This window comes from Ambystoma mexicanum, chromosome 5p (assembly GCF_040938575.1).
Source record: "Ambystoma mexicanum isolate Mex_15411 chromosome 5p, UKY_AmexF1_1, whole genome shotgun sequence".
Lineage (NCBI taxonomy): Eukaryota > Metazoa > Chordata > Amphibia > Caudata > Ambystomatidae > Ambystoma > Ambystoma mexicanum.
Genome location: NC_090930.1, coordinates 1,156,549,724 through 1,156,572,231, shown reverse-complemented (window position 1 = coordinate 1,156,572,231; position 22,508 = coordinate 1,156,549,724). Strand labels below are relative to the sequence as shown.

General features: G+C 45.7%; 1 protein-coding gene across 1 annotated transcript in view; it reads left to right on the top strand.

The window, feature by feature from the left end:
- LOC138481477 (Y+L amino acid transporter 2-like) overlaps positions 1-22,508 on the top strand; it is a 501,185-nt gene that overhangs the window by 271,644 nt on the left and 207,033 nt on the right. The window contains exon 5 of the mRNA XM_069613643.1: positions 9,916-10,039. Coding sequence (XP_069469744.1) covers positions 9,916-10,039 — 124 coding nt within the window. The remainder of the gene's footprint in view (positions 1-9,915; positions 10,040-22,508) is intronic.

The window sequence follows — 22,508 nt, the reverse complement described above, 5'->3', positions numbered from 1 at the left end:
AGCTGGCAAGGAGGTGATCTTTGGGAACTCATACGGCCCCAACGTCAATGGCTCAGACAACTTCACCTGGATCCAATCACATCTCGGAAAATAATGCCCAGAGACAATCATCTGGGGAGCTGATCTCAACACAACACCGAACCCCCAGAAGGACAAATCACACAGCACGAACTCAAAATCGTCCAAGGCAGCCCTCCAGGTCAAAGAAATCTGCCAAGCGTTTGATCTGACAGATGTGTGGAGACACTCCAACTGCGATACTAGAGAATACACCTTTCACTCAGCAGTCCACAACACTAACTCACGGATTGACTATCTCCTTGTGTCCATAGGGAGCCCCTTCCAATGGGGGACAAGCCAGATCCTTGCTAGAACATTTTCCGATCATTCCATGGTAACGCTCGAATTTGATCTCCCTAACATCAAACTGAAGTGGGAGAATGGAAGACCAGGCTCCCGTCCTTCCCCTCTCGCGCCTGGCCTAAAGGAACACGGCCCAGGCACCCGCCACGAGAAGAGTTTGCCCATCTACCAGACAACCAAATACCCTGGTACAGGAATATACGGATGTGTCCATCTGCCTGCCCAGCAGCCCGCCCTGTCCATGCCGACACCTGCGGCACGGATCAACTAGACTAAAACCTACACGTCGTTAGAGATGCCATGACGACCTAGCCAACGGTCAGCACACCTGTGCAAATATACACACCGGACACTCCCGCACCAATCTACACGAAGAATATACTCAGTGCTATGACGTAGGCGACAGACATACTCACGGACGTGCATCTTTATTATTTTCCACATAGGCTCTCAAAATGCAGAAACGCAAGACGCATCATGAACCCATCTAAAGAGCTTGCTCTCGCTTCTCCTAAAACCAGGTGCCATAATGAGAAATATAACGAAGACACGATACTGGGGATAAGACAATATGATACTATAACCTAAAGCGCCTGTGCACCAAACGGTTCCACCTATACACCAGGCCTAAGTAGGCCGCAAGCAAGAGCTTCCATGGACGTTAAAAGAACAAGAGTCAGGTTGCTGATCCTGCAGAATGAGCCCGGCGAAAGCAGACAGCCTAGGTCGCAATGTTGCAAACCCACATTCCGAAAGCGGACAATCAAGGGCACGATGTTGCAACCTCGCACGCCGCACACCAACGTCAAAGTCACACCTGCAAATTAAACCAGGCACACAGTGGAAAAACAATATTAATTGTGCAGAATTCTGCCTCAAACACGGTCCCACCTCACGTGACCAAGCCGAACCTGACAGGATGCCAAGGCCAGAAAAGGCGTCTGGATCCCTCGTTACAAGACACAGGCAGATACAATTAAAAGGCTCAATGGACATCTGCGACAGTGGGAGTAGTCGGCCTTCCAGCTTATGAATAAGTCCTCATATTGTCTGCACGTACTCATAGTGAAACATTGTTGCAAATGACAGGTGCACCGAGAGCTGGGAACAGCGATGGTCCCAGACTGGGAGGCTCGCGAGCGCACCAATCAGAACATGGGGCTCTTATCACTGACGCCATTAACATTAACCAATCATCAGGGGTCTTCATGTAACAATTCTCATGTATCTAATTGTAAGGACAACCCAGATATATCACCTGACTAACCCATGACCACTAACATTGTTCTCTATACGTATGCTATACTAACCCTACCACTCAAGCAACCAATTAAGAGTGGCAATAGGTTTTTTGCTAACTTTCCAATGTGACGCAAGTAGCACGTCATACCAAGGTAAAAAGGGCCTGCGAGCCCCACGATTGTGTGTGTGTCAGGACGGACGCGTACGATCCTTGACCCATCCCTGCCGTTTTTGTCTAATAAACAGCAGAGTCACCTTGCTTCTTGCGTGTGTCTCATACTCTATCTCTTTTGGGATATACGGGAGGAGTTGGGGCCTCCCTGCCCGGAGGTCTGCGGACGGCCCGGCCGACCCCGGCAGAATTTCCCCCCGACAATCCTGAGTTCGAATCTCAGCAGTGCCTCCAACTTGTCGGGGGGGAAATTCTGCCAGGGTCGGCCGGGCCGTCCGCAGACCTCCGGGCAGGGAGGCCCCAACTCCTTCCGTATATCCCAAAAGAGATAGAGTATGAGACACACGCAAGAAGCAAGGTGACTCTGCTGTTTATTAGACAAAAACGGCAGGGATGGGTCAAGGATCGTACGCGTCCGTCCTGACACACACACAATCGTGGGGCTCGCAGGCCCTTTTTACCTTAGTATGACGCGCTACTTGCGTCACATTGGAAAGTTAGCAGAAAACCTATCGCCACTCTTAATTGGTTGCTCGAGTGGTAGGGTTAGTATAGCATACGTATAGAGAACAATGTTAGTGGTCAAGGGTTAGTCAGGTGATATATCTGGGTTGTCCCTACAATTAGATACATGAGAATTGTTACATGAAGACCCCTGATGATTGGTTAATGTTAATGGCGTCAGTGATAAGAGCCCCATGTTCTGATTGGTGCGCTCGCGAGCCTCCCAGTCTGGGACCATCGCTGTTCCCAGCTCTCGGTGCACCTGTCATTTGCAACAATGTTTCACTATGAGTACGTGCAGACAATGTGAGGACTTATTCATAAGCTGGAAGGCCGACTACTCCCACTGTCGCAGATGTCCATTGAGCCTTTTAATTGTATCTGCCTGTGTCTTGTAACGAGGGATCCAGACGCCTTTTCTGGCCTTGGCATCCTGTCAGGTTCGGCTTGGTCACGTGAGGTGGGACCGTGTTTGAGGCAGAATTCTGCACAGTTAATATTGTTTTTCCACTGTGTGCCTGGTTTAATTTGCAGGTGTGACTTTGACATTGGTGTGCGGCGTGCGAGGTTGCAACATCGTGCCCTTGATTGTCCGCTTTCGGAATGTGGGTTTGCAACATTGCGATCTTGGCTGTCTGCTTTCGCCGGGCTCATTCTGCAGGATCAGCAACCTGACTCTTGTTCTTTTAAAGTCCATGGAAGCTCTTGCTTGCGGCCTACTTAGGCCTGGTGTATAGGTGGAACCGTTTGGTGCACAGGCGCTTTAGGTTATAGTATCATATTGTCTTATCCCCAGTATCGTGTCTTCGTTATATTTCTCATTATGGCACCTGGTTTTAGGAGAAGCGTAAGCAAGCTCTTTAGATGGGTTCATGATGCGTCTTGCGTTTCTGCATTTTGAGAGCCTATGTGGAAAATAATAAAGATGCACGTCCGTGAGTATGTCTGTCGCCTACGTCATAGCACTGAGTATATTCTTCGTGTAGATTGGTGCGGGAGTGTCCGGTGTGTATATTTGCACAGGTGTGCTGACCGTTGGCTAGGTCGTCATGGCATCTCTAACGACGTGTAGGTTTTAGTCTAGTTGATCCGTGCCGCAGGTGTCGGCATGGACAGGGCGGGCTGCTGGGCAGGCAGATGGACACATCCGTATGTTCCTGTACCAGGGTATTTGGTCGTCTGGTAGATGGGCAAACTCTTCTCGTGGCGGGTGCCTGGGCCGTGATCCTTTAGGCCAGGCGCAAGAGGGGAAGGACGGGAGCCTGGTCTTCCATTCTCCCACTTCAAAACCAAACCCACACCACTGGAGATTCAAACCGGGTTCAATGTCAGACCTGGTGTTTGCAGCAGAACATCGACAGGAAATCTCCACATTTTTGGCGCTTAACCAAAACTCAGTTGACTCAGTGGGCAAGCTCTGGGATACACTTAAATGTTACATCAGAGGCGTGTGCATAGCAAAGGAGAATGGGATCCTCAAACTAATCAGACGAGAGCTCGACACCAGCAAGACTCGCTTAAAGGGCCTTGAACACGAATGTGCCAGTCTGAACGACCCCAGCACCTAGGCAGAACTTAAAGAAGAGCTCCCGAAATTCGAGGCCACGGCCGACCGTAAGTTAAAAGTCCTGGGTCACAGACGACGGGTTCGCCAATACGGCGAAGGACAGAAACCAGGAGCCCTCCTAGCCCGCTTGATTGCCGCTGACAAAAAGACCACCTGCGTGGATAGAGTATACAACACCCGGGGCACACACAAGAAGAAATAGTTGACACCTTTCACTCATTTTAACAAGACCTGTACAGCACCCAGCGCACAACTCACCCTGAAACCTTGCAAAACTATTTAAATGACATCGAACTCTACTGGGTAGAGCAAGAGCTCCGCGAACCCCTAAACACACCCATCACACTGTAAGAGATCCTAGACACCATAAAAAAGCTCCCCAACACTAAAGCCCCGGGTCCTGATGGACCCCCGGGTGAATTTTACAAGGCCTTTGCAGCCACAGTGCCCCGCTCCTCCTTCAGGTATACGAGGAAGCGCTAGAACGTGGGATACTACAACCGTCCCTACGCGAGGCCAACATTATCCTTCTACACAAAACCGGCAAACCCCCAGAGGAGTGCGCCACCTATAGGCCGATCTCACTGATTAACCTTGATAACAAAATATTGGTTATAATACTAACAGCGAGATTACTACCCCTCATGCCCGGATTGGTATTAGGCGACCAGTCAGGCTTTGTGCCGGGGCGCAGCATGGCATTCGTCATCAGAAGATTATTTGGTGTCATGGAAGCTGTTGACCCAACATGCCAGGCAACAGCTGTTCTGCTCGACGCAGAAAAAGCCTTTGACTCAGTCGAATGGCCATACCTTTTTGCGGTACTGCAACATCTGGGTTTAAGGAACTACTTCATCAAGCTAATCTCCCTACTGTATAATAATCCTCAATCCTTCATTACTCTGGCACATCGAAGTCGGCACACATTCATTTACAATGAGGAACCAGACAAGGTTGCCCACTTTCAGCCGTAATATTCGCACTGATCATGGAACCCCTGACATCCGCACTACGATCCCGACAGGTCCATAGGGGCCTGTCACTCGGCCCCCATAAACTAGTATTCTCCCTCTACGCCAACGATGTAATACTCTACATCTGCGACCCCCATGATAGCTTGAACCCCATTATACGCGAGGTCATCAAATTCGGTAATATTCGACTTGACACGTGACACTAAACACTTCAGAGACGACTATGGATTTAAACGGGAATACTCCCACGTGCGATATCTGGGCATCTTTATGTCTCTCTATCACCACGACATATTCAAAGATAACTACGAAGCGACACTAGGATCACTTCAAGATCAAGTGTATAGATTGAAAACTCTTCCACTGACATTATGGGGCAGAGCCTCGTTGGTCAAAATGGAGATTCTCCCTATATTCCTCTACCTGTTTGCCAACATTCCCATTATATTACCACTATACTTCCACAAGAGAGTGAAGAGTTTAATCCTGGAGGTTCTATGGATGGGTAAACTAGCACGGGTAGCATACACAACACTTATACTTCCGACATCTCAAGGCGGTCTAGCACTTCCAGATTTAGAACGATACTACTGGGCAGCTCAAGCAAACTACCTTACTTATTGGTACACCACACATTTCATCAGACCACATGTCCAAATAGAACGGGCCCTTGCGTCTCCCAATCTACTAAGGGGAGTTATAATCGGCCACCTTGCCGTACCACACAACATGATGAACATTGTTCTGTCCACATATGCAATCTGGAAAAATATAGCATGGAAGTGTGGCATACAGAGGAGATTCTCACCCCTGCTACCGATTAAATGTATACCTGGAGTTCCCCTCACGTCAGAAAAAGTCTTTCATCAATGGGTAGACACACTACGTATACAAACCATTGGGTGACCTATTCCCCGGTGAGGTGTTCATGACACCCCAGCTGGCCAGAACGAAGGGAAGCAATACACCCCTCGACACATTCGTATACTTAAGACTCCGGCACGCCCTACAAACTGTTTCCAACATTTCCGCGACAACCACCCACATGGCACCTTCTCCAAGGTGTGATACAAGCGAAAGGTGAAGGTAGATTGGTCTCCCTGATGTATAAATCCCTACTTACAGACACCGTACACACGGATAATCGCACAAAAGCACGCTTGGAGAAATCACTTCAGGCTACGATACCTGATGATGATTGGTCCTATATCCTGTGACAAACTCAAAAAGGGGCATTGAACACACGCTTTAACCAAATCTACTTCAATTATCTCCACCAAGCCTACCACACACCAGCCAGAAAATGCCGACAGTAACCTGAATCTGAGGCCTCATATGCAAGATGTGGTCCCCCAGCGGCTGACTTTCTCCACCTCGCCTGGAGCTGCCCCAAGGTGGCCCAATTTTGGACCCAAGTCCTACAAACAACAGCCTCAATAATCGGAGAAACCCCAACACCCATTCCAGCGTTAGGCCATCTGGGCCTGACAAAACATCCTATTAGTGCTCGCATGCAGGAGGGTCGCTATGTCATGGGGTCGAGGACAGGCCCCCACACCGGTAAACTGGGAGAAAGACATATTATACTGCCAAGATGTAGAATCAGAATTTATCAAAATCCTACCCTTGCACGCTCGCCTGACATATGGGGGCCATACGTCACATATCTACTGTCCTTGTCAGCAACCTCTAATCCACAATCACCTGCATAGTGGGGACCCGGGGACATTTAACAGACACTATGAGCAGGATGTGGTGCACCACAGTATCCGTATTTTCACGTGAACAGACCATTCTGAGTATTGAACAATTGGGAGGAACTGGGGGTAATCGGGATGGGGGAAATCCAGAGGCGCATTTGTGTTTTATCCCCACTGAATGTTAATTGAGTTGTAATTGTCTTGAAAATTCAAAAAATAAAGTTTAAAAAAATAAAAATGGAGTTTGTGTTTGTGAGCAGATCTCCCATTGGGTCCTCTCTGTTTTGGCGCGAAGGGAACTTTGGATAAGAGGAGGCTGAAAACACCACTACCAGGTCGATCTCCTGAGTTCTCACTGAACAAAGGATAGGATCCAAGTATCCTACAACTACAAAGCTGAGTCGAGGACCCGCTGGAAGGTTTGGCACCCTGAGCCAGCTGTCGTCCCATGGGACCCCTCTGCATCTGGTCTTCCTAGAAGTCTGCGAAGATGCTTCGACCCATTGGAATAGTGGGACCAACTATTCTCGGCACCTTCATCGGCACCTGGGCCAACTAGTGGACTAACCAGCTTACAAAGTTGCTTTGCTCTGTCACTGCCACTGTTTCGAGGAGGCCCTCGAAACTTGGTATACTGCTAGCTCTGTGTCCACGGCACCCTCACACCGAATCTCATACACTTGGCGTTCCCAGGTCTGAAGTGAGATGAGTGCGCCAGGACCGGAGTAAAAGCGGTTACCGTGTTGCCCTGCCGTGCAACGTCCTTTGCAAGTCTGCTGCGTTTGTGACCCTCTTGCCCCTGAAGCCTGCTGCAGTGAAACTGGGTCGATTCATCCCCCCAGAGCAGAGAAATCGCCACTGTCCCGTTTGGGAATCATTGCTGTATCTCAGGAACTAAAAGGTGCCGTTACGTCCTTTTTGCCGCATTCGAACCTGCAAGCGAAGTGGACTGACCTGCCGAAGTTTGGGTCCACTTGCGTCGGGAACTGGTGAGTACTCAGTACCCTAACCGGTGGCCCCTAGTGCAAGGGCCCATTTTTATGCACGAGCGGCTCCTGAGGGTCCCTCTCCTTTCCACTTCTATTGTGAAATAGTGACTCCATCCCGAACTCTCGAACTGCCTCTGCTTTCAAGTGGAGGTCCTTCTTGAATAGTGGGAACTTATTCTCCATCGCCTCATCCACCTTCCCGAGCTGCTAGAGACCCCTGAAGAGACCCTGTTCTCCCCATTGGAACAACCGTGTGTGTTTGCATTGCATGTACTATTGAGCACAAGGCTCCTCTCTTCTTAGGATTTGGACTGCCTCTTAGTTAGGTGTTTTGTCGATGTCGAACTGGGCCTAAAGACAATCTGCACTGCCTGTTTCCTTCCCATTTAGGGTTTCAACATATTTCGTGCATTTCCCCCTTTAGATCCCAAAGGTCTTGTATATATATTGAAATGCTTGTGATGTGTTGGTTTACTTAGTGTTACTGTGATTCTTTTGCTATGGTCTATGTTACAAAGGCCTTGTAATAAATGTGTATATATTTTTGATATAACACTGGTCTGGAGTAATTTGTAAGTGTCCTTGCTCTCTGTGCTCATTGAGGTCCTTCAGTCACCCTCACCCCTCCTGAGACTTAGGAGGTAATTACGACCTTGGCAGTAGGGGGTTAACGGGGCCAGTAGAGCTGCCGGCCCCGTTAACCCCCTACTACCGCATTACAAGGTTTTCTCGCAGGACCCGGTAAGGACGCCTGGGTTTACCAGGCATCCTTAGCGGGTCTCGTGAGCAGACCAGCATGCTAACAACGGGCCGTCATTAACGGGCCCATTGTTAGCATGCTCCCCATTCCCATTGAGCCATATGTGGGCTCGAATGGGAATGGGGATGGGATCCTGGAATGGGGAAATACTGGGCCCTCCAAAGTCAGAATGGCATGGTATTTCCCCATTCCAGGGACCCGGTACCCGGAATGGGGGTAGCCATGCCGCAAATGGCGGCATGGCTACCTCCAAGGTTGTAATGACCTCCTTAGTCTTGGCCGCCTGCCATAGCTACCCTGATTGGTCTGGCTTGTCGAGCGGTTACCCTGTTCCAAGAAACTAGGTTGGCCTTCCGAACCACTGCCCTCCAAGGCAGAGTTCAGAAATCCATCTTAACAGCACAATTTGACCACATTTGCGTAAATGTGTTATTGTAAGTCATTTTTGATCAAAATTGGCACTCCTGTTCTTGCAATAAATACACATACAAAATGAGTTATCATGTATCATTTATCTATCTTTTTTTCATGATCGATGGCATATAAATGTCCTAATATGTGCTTAATTAAGCCAGGCTAAGGGAGTGCTGGTGATCAACCACATTGTGCTTTTAAGTAGGGCTAAACTCTGCAATAATCTTAGAACATGTGACTTTTGGTGTGTTGAAACATCATGAACTCGCAAAGTCATCGATCGTCATACAGTAAGACACTGATTGTTCCCAATCAAGACCAACCTTACCTGTGATGGTGTCTCAGTGTGAATTACAATACCTCGGCATAGGAACACATAGGCTGGTCACTAAATATAGGGCTTCCAACTGAACCTGCCCACTCTCAATACCACATGTTCATCATGAAAGGGACTAAAATTACTTACAAAAAGAGCATATTAAGGCTTTTCAAAGTAACAGATCACTGCTTTCTCCATTAAGGACTAAATCCTTAAATGTGTGTACAGGCACTGAAAATTTACCAAATATACTTAGCACCAGTTTTGCTGCTTGCGTAATAGGGAATCGAGCAAACAGGTTTTGCCCCAATCCACATTAGATAAAGGTTTTTTGCAGTGGATCAAAAAAGTAAGCAGTCTGATGTTTGCCACGTGAGATAAATAGAGACACACTTAACCTCAAAGTCCTATCTTCCACATTGTAAAAGTGGATCAAGGATTGCATTTGCTTCCTGTTGCACACACAGTAAAACATTGAAAAATTGATTTATGTGCTTATATTCCTTGACTTGGTTCAAATTGTTACGCAATAGGGTTCTTACCAAATTTAGAGCAGGTCATATTTGTTCTGTGCCTGATCAGACAGGCAGAAACAATTGATAAACCATTTCACTGCACTGCAAAAACCTTTTTGTAGTAATGCTGCAAACCCTGCTGGTTTCTTTCCGTATTTCCGTGCTAAATGGATTTGTTACATGTTAGCACTGGTTCAAACGCTAAATAACCTTGTCTCTGTGCAGCTATGAGCAGTGGACAGTTCTACTATGCAGAGTTTCACATTGATCATGTAACCAGGCCCATTGACTTTAAGTTAATTTCAACTGCTGATCATTTAGGTCCAGGGCTCTCTCAAATGCTCAAAAATAAACACAGCGTTAATTGCATGTTTTGTTTCATTTTACTCTGGATAGGAATCTGCCATTGGCAGTCATCATTTCCATGCCAGTCGTTACCGTCATCTACATCATGACAAATGTGGCCTATTACACAGTGCTGGATATGGAGACTATCCTGGAGAGCGGTGCGGTAGCTGTGGTAAGATGCCAATATGATTCTAACTGACACGTGCTGCTGTCATGCAATAGTGATGGGTCTTCGAAGATTTTGCAACATTTCTGGTTACAGCATTATAACATTCCTTTCATGTACTTATTGAATACAATTGGAGATTAATATTAATAAACTAGATTACAATACCTCACTCCCTTCAGAACGCAGAAAGAGTATCTCATAGTTCCAGAATATCTGCAAGGCTATCAAAGCCAAAAATCCAGGAGGCTAATTCCTCTGAAAGATTCAAGTTAAAAAGTAGATCTTTGAACACATCTTTTTCTTGTCTTCATTTGTATTAGCCAGTGACAGAAGTATAGTCATCTTGGAAAGCACAGTTTTGGGTTCATTTTCCAAGTCCAAAGTGTTCAAAGGTCACAAGATGTCGACTCGACAGAAAAGTCACTGCAGCATAGGGACGACATTAAAGATATGCCCCTGTACCAAAACTATGATGATCGCGAGTGCCAAATGCTGGTGGTTGGGTAATCTCTAAAAAATAAGCTATGTCTGAGTTTAGGCATAGTGCATGGCACTTCTTCTGATCATGACCACCACATCCAAAATGATATTGCACATGTGTCAGCTCCTGTGAGTCAGCTCGGCTGTGGAAGGGAATGTGTATTCGGGTTAGATAGGCCAATACTTCCAAATGGCAGGACAGAAACTCAGAGAACCCAGCCTCTCTTTGATCCCCTTTATGAGGGCTGGTAACACCCTTCCCCAGAGACAGCCATACAGCAGGCAGCTATCCTGGGCACAAGTATCAAAGGAACATACCCATTGAGGAGGAGTACTCTCAAACCAGGGTGCAGCATGTCCAAAGGCCTTTGTTGTCAGTAGAAGGGAAGGGTGCAGGAGTGGGATAGACAGGGGGGTTCTGGTCATTGGAAGAAGCCTTCAACCATCCTGTTTCTTGCTGTCTCTCTTTTCCTTTCCAGTCCACTCAACTTCCTCTGGAGCAAATCCCTTTGGGTGTGACATCAACAGGGAAAAGTCCACTCCGGCCAGGAGCAGGGATTGGTCCACTAAAGCAGGCTAGGTTTAGACCAATCACCAGGGGACTTGTGCCTTTAAAAGAAGGGGTATCTCACCCCATAAGCAGATTGACTCACTTCCACGAGGATCCTATAAGGTCGAAGAGACATTCTGAAGATTCTCACTAGACTTCCTTTGGGACAGTTGCACTGTCCAAAGCCCTCAGCCTGAGGTGAAGAAGGAGCCGTTCAAGACAAAAAGAAGATCTGTCCTCTAACCACCCCCAGGGCACATCGGGGTGACCAGTGCTGTGGTCCAGGACCAACCACTCTGCAACAGATCTCCTAAGCTAGGTGAGCAGACCCTGAATGGAAGCATACTGCCCTCAAGTCCTCTGCAGAGGCCTCACAACAACCAGAAGGCCAGACCAGCCGAAACGTCCTGTGATACATCACCAAACTGGTCACTCTGTGTTCACCACATCTTGAACAAGAGGGAAGGCACTGGTGCTGGTGTCTGCATTCTTCCAACCATCCAAACTATTGCTTGCATCTAAACCAGCTCGACACAGCATTGTGTCCTAGTGAAGCACACGACCTACTAGGCTGTAAGCGACTGCTCAATGCCGGAGCGCAAACCGAATCACCAGATAGTCATTCACCGACTCTAACCGGGGGTTACAACCACGCCTCAGCCCAGCTAGCCCATTAACTGCTGCCTCATTGATCGCACATCGGTGCACCCTCGATCACCACTTCGATGACCATCGCCCGCCATCTCGAAATGCTGGAGTGTCACTTGCCGAACCCTCCCATTGGCTAAAGCCTGCCTCGACCTGGACAACTGCAAAGCATTTCTCGGACCACACGCCCTGCATCTTTGAAAAGCCACTGTTCTACTGCACATAGCACGATTATTTGCTCTTACTCCATGCCCGCTTGCTCCCAGGGCCTCTACGATCCTACGTGCCTGAACTGTATTACCCAATTTGATTGAATATTATATTACTGATCTAATGGTACATTTGACCAAATTCGGCCAGTGCCATTCGATAGATTTGATTCGATCAAGTTGGGTAAAAAAAACGAACATGGGGAGCGGGGGTTGCAGGGTCGTCCCCTGCTTCCTGAAGATTGGAGGCAGGGGACAAAAAAGAGAAAAGGGGCCCCACCATGTCGGATCCGACCCGCTTTAGAGGGAAGGAACTGACACTGCAGGGCCAGGAGAGGCAGCGGACGGAGAAAAGGTGGGGTGGGTGTATTGGGGGAATGGGGACATAGATTTGGTCAGTTTGGCTGCAGTAGAATTGTATTTGCAGTGAAATTGACTATGATCAATTCCGCCGTGAACAGTTCTGCCACAGTCAAACAACCCAGATCCGCCTGAACTGAGCCTGATCAGCATGCATCATTGTCCGACACCCGGTCGGATGTGTCAGCTCACCAAGAATTGAATCCAGGTACTGTTGACCCTGAACTGCTCCCACAGTCCATTTGGACCCTAGAGGTTGATTAGGCCACGATCATCTATGTTTTCAACCCAATATCCTTTTTATGGTAGTACCGTACCTATCGACCCTGGACTTACGCTCAGAGTGCTACTTTCTGACATCTGTTGCATCTTCTCTTTTCTTCCTTTAGGGTGGGTTTTTATGCAGTATTCTCTTTTTCTTCTATGTCTAGGCGGTGGGGTTAATTAAAGTATATATATTTATATAGAAACTTGACTGGAAATTCCCTTTATTTTAGACTGGGATACTGTGCTGTTTTGGACCTTACTGGTTTGCCTTCACACCCCTCTTGACAGTATAGCCTTCCCTCTGCCCACGTTCCCACAAAAGGCAAAGATGTTATATCGCTTGATTGTCCATGTTTTACCCTTATGATTGCGTTGTGTTTTGGTATAAAGAAGTGTGTAGTTGAGTGGGACATTTTATCTCTACTCATCCTTGTACTCGTGCAAGGCAGAATCCAATTCGTCACACCGGCATCCTGATTAGGTTTAGCCAATTTCACCCTGATCCCGGATGGTCAATGTCTGGTTTCTTGTCTTCCCTCATGCTAAGGGTTACTAATTTTTTATTCTGTTCTTGCATTGTGCTTTGAATCTGTGCCTGCCCTTACACACTTCTTTAAGGTGCTTCTTTTACGATAACGACAATCCGACTTTACTTTCTACTGCAATCGCTTATGTTATTTTTGGCCTTTTTTCTTCTCCATCTTCCTTCGCCCTAGGTCTGAATTCTACAAGAACCGAAAACTACCTTTTTGTGCCCTTGCCCTCCTCTTGTCTTTTAAACCCCCCTTCATCTTGATGCAACAAGAAGAATTCTGTATATTGGAGCATGTACCATAGAAGCCAACAATAGATAAATACATTATCCATTTGATTCCTATGGAATCCACCACCTTTTAACATCTGCTAAAAGCTCTGGGATTCCATAGGAGTCCCTGTTCAATTCCTCCCACCACCCATACACTGCGGGAGACATTTACGCTTGCTTGTACATAAACCTACGTCTGCTTGTATTTGCATGCATGTTTTGCACTTGGTAGCGCAAACAAGGAAAACTGCATGGTGGCAACTACAGTGAACATAAGTGCACGTGTTGGATGTTCCCTCTGTGCAATTAGCCTGTAATCAAAAATAACACCATTTGTATATAAAGAAATTTTGACCTTTATAAACACGCATTGTGTAGCGTATTAAGTCCAATTTTACATTTGGTTGCATTGTGCCTCATGTTGTAAATTGTCGGCCATTTACATGGTAAAACACACGAGTCACAGCATGAGGGGGCCATAGTGACATTGTTCTAAACCCGGTCTAGTTTCTATATCTCCCATGACGACATGTTTCTCAACTAACCACTGTCCCGCCACTGTTTATCATTAAGGTCGTCATTTGTTAGAAATATGCAGATAAAGTGGTTTGGGGGAGTTGAAGATGATATCCGATGTTAATCACTCTCTTCACAGCATTTTCAAGCACACACATCTTTGCATTCTTTTGTAATAACAAAATGCTACACGTGGAACTCTGAAACTATGTTGGAATGTTGGAAACTGCGAAGCCCAAATGACTGTAATAATTCTTACATCCATTCTGAAGAAGGCCTACATAAGCCACTCTGAAGTGCTCATTGAGATACCTCCTGTTAAGACACGACTATACATAAATGTTACTGAATTTTACCAGTCTTGTATTGATCCAGCAACATATCACATAGAGCAATACCCACCAATACGCAATGTTTTCTTGTAGTTACTTTTGCTCTTTGTATTTAAAGTTGTACACAATTCCCCACTTTTTGCATACAATAAATAAGAGACCATTTGTTTTAACATTAAAACATCCTTTGATTTTCAAACGCAGGACACTTAGAAAAAGATCAATGCCCTCCTCACCCACGCACTCACTGCAAAAAAATACTAAAAAGGAAAAACAAAAAACAAACACTTTCTGAAATTAGTGTTTTGAAACGAGTAATCACTAAGTAAGCAATCACAGGCAACGCAACAAGAGAAGTTCAGGTATGACCTATCACAGGATTATTATATATTCAAACCAATCAAGAGGGCTCTAAAGAAGGCCAGAGCACTCTAAAGAACACCAGGGATTAGCGCTTTAGGGCACAGATAGGGTCTGAGTTGGCAAGAGGGAGTATCTGTTGAGGGTATAATGTAGGCAGAGTATTTTGGCCAATAAATGTATCCAGATCAGACCCTTTCTCTACACCTATATTTGCAACAACTCTTATCTGAGGACTTCACAAGCCTAAGTACCTCAGACTTTGGTGGAGATCAGGCCAAAGAAGAAGACAAAGAGCTAGCTGAGAGCTTTATAACAGACAGTGGCAGTGACCAGACCAAGGAAAAGACAGAACCCAGCATGGTGACCTCTGGCTGCTGGCTAACAACATCCCATCCTGACAAAATCCTAAGCAAGAAGGAAGAAATAATTGCTTTTTGGAGTGCGTTATAAGGTAATGCAACTTGTTTAGAAAGGTTGATGGAGGGTGAAAATATCTAGATTGGATGAAAATATCTAGACCTAACATCCATCTTATGCAAGTCAGGAGAAACCCTTGGTAGTAGGGGATCATGATTTGTTATTTGAATAGCGCTTTCGTCAAAACGTGTACATATGATTTACATATAGTTATCATCCCAAATGAAGTTGGTACTCATTTATCGACCTTGGAAGGATAAAAGGCTGAGTTGGTGTGATGCTGGAAATGCATTGGAGGGACAGGGCCTCCATGTCCTTGTCCTGTACTACCTTATCATGTGTGTTACATGTTTTTTTTTTTTTGTTTTTTTTTTATTTTATGGTTGATAAAATCAACCTTTCAATATACAAAATGTCAAGAACAGTGAATTACAGTCATTACAATCTTTTTTTTTTTTTTTTACAGTTAAATAAAAGAAAAATACAAAAGCGACACGTGGAAAGCAAAAATCAACATTAAAATTCAGCATTAATAAGACAAGAGAGGAAATAAAGAATAAAAAAAAACTTTAAAATGTAGATCATAAAAAATTGCATCCAAAAACTGTACAGTTGCTATCTTAACACCCAATGAGACGGATGAGAAAATGCATTGCCACATGTTTTTTTGTATGTTAACATTTTGCTCTTTAAAGAACTTCCCAAAACATTTTACCCGAATGGAGACCAAATTTGGGCAATGCACCAAACAATGTTCTAATGTTTCTTTTTGGTTAACATTCTTACAAAATCGACACCAATTCTCAGCCTTTCCAATTTACTTCCTTCTGGCCAGAACATCTAGAGTTGGCCAGAGATTTAAACGAAAACGAAGAAATTTCTAGCGAGTCTTTGAACAAGGAAATTTGGCCAAATAATCGGCCATTACTCTGAGTCGCTTATGGGCAGATAAAGTGTGATCGAAGTCCTTAAAAGTTAAACATTTATTTTGGGTTGTAATCCAATCATGATGATATATTTTCTTTTTGGCTCGATTTTCATTTGATAAGAGCAAGTCTAAATCCACAGATGCGTCGGACAGTGCATTCTTAACGAACATGCACCATTTTCTCGAGAATGTCACATTTCGCATAAGTAGATGACTTGCCACCTTTCCCAGGATATCTAAACGGTTCAAAGACAAGAGACATTTCCGAAAAAAGCACAGTACTTCCAGATGACAAAGGAAGCCATGGAAAGAGATCCCAATTCAAAATGAACTAGAGGCAAAGGAGTGCACACGGGCAAATGCAAAACCTGTTTCCAGAAGGATGATTCCAATTTATCCCACCACTCAATGGGTCTGGGGGAGAGTGCTTCAGATCCATAGGTCAAAACCGGGAGCACCTTCTGGAGATAGAATGTTAATACATGTCAGACAGTGAACTTGCCAAATTTGCCCATAAGAATCTTTGCTTGGGCGACTAAAGATCATAATTTGCCAGTGGTTGCTAGATCAAGCTCAAGAGTTGTGGGCGTATCAGCCACTATAGTGCCCAAATATTTGTAACTGGGTACCTGTGCTAGAGAGACATTATGTAGTCGCCAACTGAAGGGTTTGTTTTTCGTGCCTGAATGACTTTTGCAAATCATTATTTGAGTTTTGAAAGTATTGATTTGTAGATGATTTAGATCCACATATGACTCTAGGCCATCCAATAATTTTTGGAGACCAGAATGAGTTTTTGAAATGAGGATCAAATCATCAGCATAGAACAGATAAGGAATTCTGCGCAAGCCCAAACTGGGATTGTCACTTAAAATCTTGCTTAGATTAAGGCCCAAGTCGTGTATGAAAAAATTGAAGATTGAGGAAGCTAAAATACACCCCTGCTTCAACCCTCTGAACGTCTGGAATTTTGCAGTCAAGTCCCCACCTAAATTAAGGCGGACTTGCCTAAAGGTGTTAGAGTGAAGGAGTACTATTAGAGATACCAAAGATGGTGGGCATTTCCGATTGACCAATTTATGATAGGGTAGGCTACGATCAATTGAATCGAATGCAACCTTAAAGTCAACGAAAGGCAAGTATAAGGTCTGTTTACGGGCCGCATGATCAGAGAGAAGCATGTTGAGAGTGATTATATTGGGAGTGGTGCCTAAACTTGCCACAAAGCCTGATTGAAATGGATCATTGAGGTGGACTTCTGACGTCCACTTTTGAGAGTCTCTCAGAATCAGTCGAGAGAAAATCTTCCCTGGGGCATCTAGTAGCGCTATCGGCCGGTAGCTGCACGGATCTTTCCTGTTCCCCTTTTTGTAAATGGGGACGACGATTGAATGGGTCCAGGTTGGGGGCAGTTTTTGTGATTTCATGATGAGGGTGAAGATAGAAAACAAAATGCGCCCCCACACTTCCGGGTGGGCTTTAAACATGTTGTTGGACAAGCCATCCGGACCACAGGCACCTGATCGACTAGCTTTTTTGATGAACATTAAAATATCATCTACATCAGGTATTCAGGGCATAAGTGGAAGCTAGGGCGATACTGCCTTCAGGCACTTTGTATAAATCAGAAAAATAGGCAATCCAAGCAAATTCGGAGACTTCATTGGCTTGTGTAACAACTTGCGATCCAGTTGTGGCTTGGTTAAGATGGGACCACACTCTAGCAATATTTTTGCTCTGAACTGCAGCCAATAGAAGTTGGCTATCAAGGTGATAAAGTTTGGCACGTCTTGCTCTGACCCAATTTTTGTATTTAGTTTTGAGATTAATAAGATGCTTGTGCTGAATGTTAATGGGAATGTTAATGGGAATTTTCAATGCTGCTCTTTTCTGCTGATGAAAGAGGCGCTTGCGATCTCTAGTTTCCCTGTCAAAAACAGGTAAAGGTGGAATAGAGTATGTACGCTTAGACACATAGAGGCTGAAAAAGAGGAAGCATGTCAGAGTAGCAGACACTTGAAGTAGTGGAATTTAACACTGACAAACAACCATGAAGGGAGACTAGGGCTTGTTCTGTCCATCAGAGTCTATTACCCGCGTTATTGACCTTAAATTGACACTTAGCAATATTATCTCTGCGCAAAATGGAATTATCACAATATTGCAAGACAGCAGTTACTTGCTTATGATCACTCAAATCCGAGTGCACAATTTCAAAATCCAACACATCACAAAATAAGATGACATTTGTGTACATATAATCAATAATAGATGCAGAAGAGCCCCTAGACCAGGTTGAAACTGGAGGGATATTGGAAGGAAATTCTCCATTAATCCTTGGCAAATTGTTCCAATTTTTTAATGCAAGATGAATTGGTTCTGCTGTTGGAATGAATGCAGTCCAGATTAAAATCTCCCGCAATTAATAATTTTTTAACAAAACCATCCAATAAAGTTAGAGACAGCATATCACTCAGGGCTTTAAGGAAGCATTCGTCCGTGATCCCCACCGGATTCCAATAAATGTTAATAATGGCATATGATGTTGATGACGGTGTCCAGTCAATTGGTCGAAAACAAACTGGTCGACTGCAATTTGGTCGACACCATTTGGTCGAATGCCAAAAAAGGTGTTAAAAAAAAAAAAATCGACGATTTGGCATTCGACCAAATGGTGTCGACCAGTTGTCCTGTCGACCAAATGTTTTCGACCAATTGACTGGTAACCGTTGATGACAATATCAATCTCGACATTTGAATGAAAGCATTAGGGGACGCCCAGGGAAAGAGACTAGAGTTACTATCAACTTGGATTGCGGTCAATAACCCACCAAAGGGACGGCCACTATGACCTTGATGAGCCACTATGGTGAGTACATCATGGGCATCCCAAATAGGATCAACAGTAAGCCATGTTTCCTGCAATAACATTAATTTATATTTTGACAAAAAGCTGGAATCATTGTTCAGTAACTGCGAATGCCCCCTTGTGTTCCAGCTAATAACAGTGAAATAACTAGGCTCCACAACTTGGACTAGTTAGTGCTGGGTAAGTGGATCAGGAGCAGAACGTGGACCTCTCAGCTCCTGAGAGTGGGGTCTATGATTACGATGGAGAGCTGACCTACTTGACAACTGCTGTTGGAGAGGAGAGGAGTCATCAGCCGCTTCCAAAGAAATCTCAAAGCCCAAATCACATAGTTGTCTCCGTGCTGCCCATATTGCATTCTGAATGACTCGTGATTGCATCCATAATCGAACCGAGTGCATGTTATGCTTGTCAAAAAAGTCAACTAAAGCTATGTCGAGTGAGTTAATGTCTTCTAGAGCAGGAACATCAGAAAAAATGCTCAAGATTGAACCGCGATTTAAGACATATTGAGGACAAGGAAGTGGCCTGCATTTTAATTGTAGGCAAAAATTGGCTGAACGCTTAGGGGTAGGCCTGGAGACCGAGGATCCTTTACTCAACGCCGAAAAAACTGGTGCATTTATGGCAGATGGTTTGGACTCCTTTTGACAGACAGCTTGCAGTAATTCAAGCAGTTCCGGGGCAATTTCCGCTAACAGTGAACGTCTGGAAAAGCCAGCGGATGCTTGTAAGTCTGAGGGAGGCAGGGGCTCGGCATCTATCATGGGAGGGCGAGCAAGAGAGCCGGCAGCAGGAGCCGTTATGGAGGCCGTTGTTGGTGGTGGCAGGTGGGTTGTGCTCAAAGGGCATTTAGTTAAGGAAGACTGAATAGGAAGAAATCATTTTTGGCCAAGATGAGCATGGCCAGACATGTAAGCATCAACAGCATAACGAATTTCCTGCCGATGGAAGTCCACAGGCAAGATAGTGTCACTAACGCTAGGAAGGCCCTTTGGGAGGGCGAACAAGTGAGCCGGCGGCAGGAGCCGTTATGGAGGCCGTTGTTGGTGATGGCAGGTGGGTTGTACTCAAAGGGCATTTAGTTAAAGATGACTGAATGGGAAGAGATCATTTTTGGCCAAGGTGAACATGGCCAGACATGTAAGCATCAACAGCATGACGAATTTCCTGCCGATGGAAATCCACAGGCAAGATAGTGTCACTAACGCCTGTGGGAGGCCCTTTGGAAGGCACTGTGGAGGGTTGGGAGGTATTGCCCATTTCAGTTACCATTTCTACCAAAGTGTCAAGCGGAGCATGGGGAGGAATGATGGAGGAACCCTCAGCATTGGATGCTGGAATACGTACTATAGACATTTGGTGATATTTCTTTGCCACAGCAGAGGAAGCAATAAGAGCACTTTTTTTGGGAGGATGAAGTTGACGAAAGAAGCTTTTCGTTTTTGAAGAGTTATCTTTTTTTGTGGCTGGAAGGTTTTTGGATTTTTTACACTGAGACTTTGCAAGGGTTGAGGGGCCAGCACACGAGGCAATTGGAGTGAAAATAGTGTAAGGAACACTTGGGGGAGCTAGAATTCCAGTATTGGGTGGGGGGGGCAACTGAGATAGTTGAAAGAGCAGGCGCCGTGGCTATGTTATCCAAAATAATGCCTTCAATGAGTGGCACTGCAGGTAATAAAGAAAGGGATGCCAGCGAAGGATGGACTTGGTTAGAACATGTTACTAATTGTACCTCAAACGAGGTTTGAATACCTAATGATGCTGTAAGAGCCAGAGGGCGATCACTTGCATCAATTCGCCCAGGTACAGGAGAATGTGTTTGTTGTAACAGTGAAGTAGCATGCTCTTGCCAGGCTAAAATCTTATCCAACTTTTGAGAGTGATCACACATATTGTTAATCACTGAGTCAAAAAGTTTGGATAACGTTTGTAGTGAGACATGCATGGCAGATAAAGTGAGATTGACCATATTATTGGTCGTAGCTTCCGCATCCACTTTGCCAGAAGGACCTAGTGGTGCTGCGCTACGTCGTGGTGTCGGTGCGAGGTATGAAGCTTCAATTTCAGAACAGTTGAGATCAATGTCTGAAAACATGACTGGAGAGCGTGACAAGTTTAGAGAGGATTTCTCAGGCAAAAGTTGTTGGGAAAAGCCGGATGGATTCAAATCCAAATTAATAACTGCAGCTTCAGCAGGCACATAGGCAGCAGACGCGGCTTGAGTCACTGCCGCAGATGAAAGCGGTAAGTTGTGGAGTAACATGCTGTCGGACAAGGAAATACAGGACACAAGACTACCACAAATCGAAGGATTTAGAGAAACAGGAGTTTGGCCCCGCGCTTCAGTAGCCACTTTAGTGTAGGGTAGAGGTAATCTATCCTTTGAAGTTAAACAAGGCGCACATGTGGCTTGTGAAGCTAAGGGAACTCGCAAATTATCAAGCAAGGGGGCCAAAGTTGTTTCTTTACAAAAGGGCCGAATATCAGGCAATGATGACCTCTAAAACAAACTTTGCTGCCATTACGACCACGGCTCAAAACCGGCGTTGAACAGCGTGATAGTGCTGGCTTTTTTTTTTTTTTTTAATAGTTGTGCATTATCTAACAAAAAATTGCGAGAAGGATTGGAGCCCCCAGGTTGGAGAGCTGGGGGCATCCCCATAGTCAATGTTGGCAGTCTGGCCTGCATAGTGGTTCAATCTGTAGCCCACTCGGCGAACAGAGGAAACACACAAAACCTCGCTATACACAAACAGCAGCAGAAGCAATTTGTAAAACAACAAAACAAAAACTCCCAAAATAATGCCTCGCTGAAAGCTCGAAAGCTAGACAGCGAGACAGCACCACTCAGCTGAACCACTCCTCTGAACGCGCGCGCTGAACGCACACGCGTGATGAAGATAAGGAGTCAGCTGAAACTAGGAGGCGGAGCCAGGAGAGGTGGGCTGGAAACAACGAAAGAAAACACAATATCAGTCCTTGGCAATACGCCAAATAGAGTCTTGCAAATCTTGCAAAGGAGCCGCTGGAAACGGCACGCCTACCCAAGGCAGCACGAAGGCAGCAACGTTCCAGGAAAAGCACACGGACTCCTGTAGAAAAGCGCCAGGGAGCAGCACCACAGCGAGACAGCACCACTCAGCTGAACCACTCCTCTGAACGCGCGCGCTGAACGCGCACGCGTGATGAAGATAAGGAGTCAGCTGCAACTAGGAGGCGGAGCCAGGAGAGGCTGGAAACAACCAAAGTAAACACAATATCAGTCCTTGGCAATACGCCAAATAGAGTCTTGCAAATCTTGCAAAGGAGCCGCTGGAAACGGCACGCCTACCCAAGGCAGCACGAAGGCAGGAATGTTCCAGGAAAAGAACACGGACTCCTGTAGAAAAGCGCCAGGGAGCAGCACCACGGCGAGACATCACCACTCAGCTGAACCACTCCTCTGAACGCGCGCGCTGAACGCGCACGCGTGATGAAGATAAGGAGTCAGCTGCAACTAGGAGGCGGAGCCAGGAGAGGCGGGCTGGAAACAACCAAAGAAAACACAATATCAGTCCTTGGCAATACGACAAATAGAGTCTTGCAAATCTTGCAAAGGAGCCGCTGGAAACGGCACGCCTACCCAAGGCAGCACGAAGGCAGCAACGTTCCAGGAAAAGCACATGGACTCCTGTAGAAAAGCGCCAGGGAGCAGCACCACAGCGAGACAGCACCACTCAGCTGAA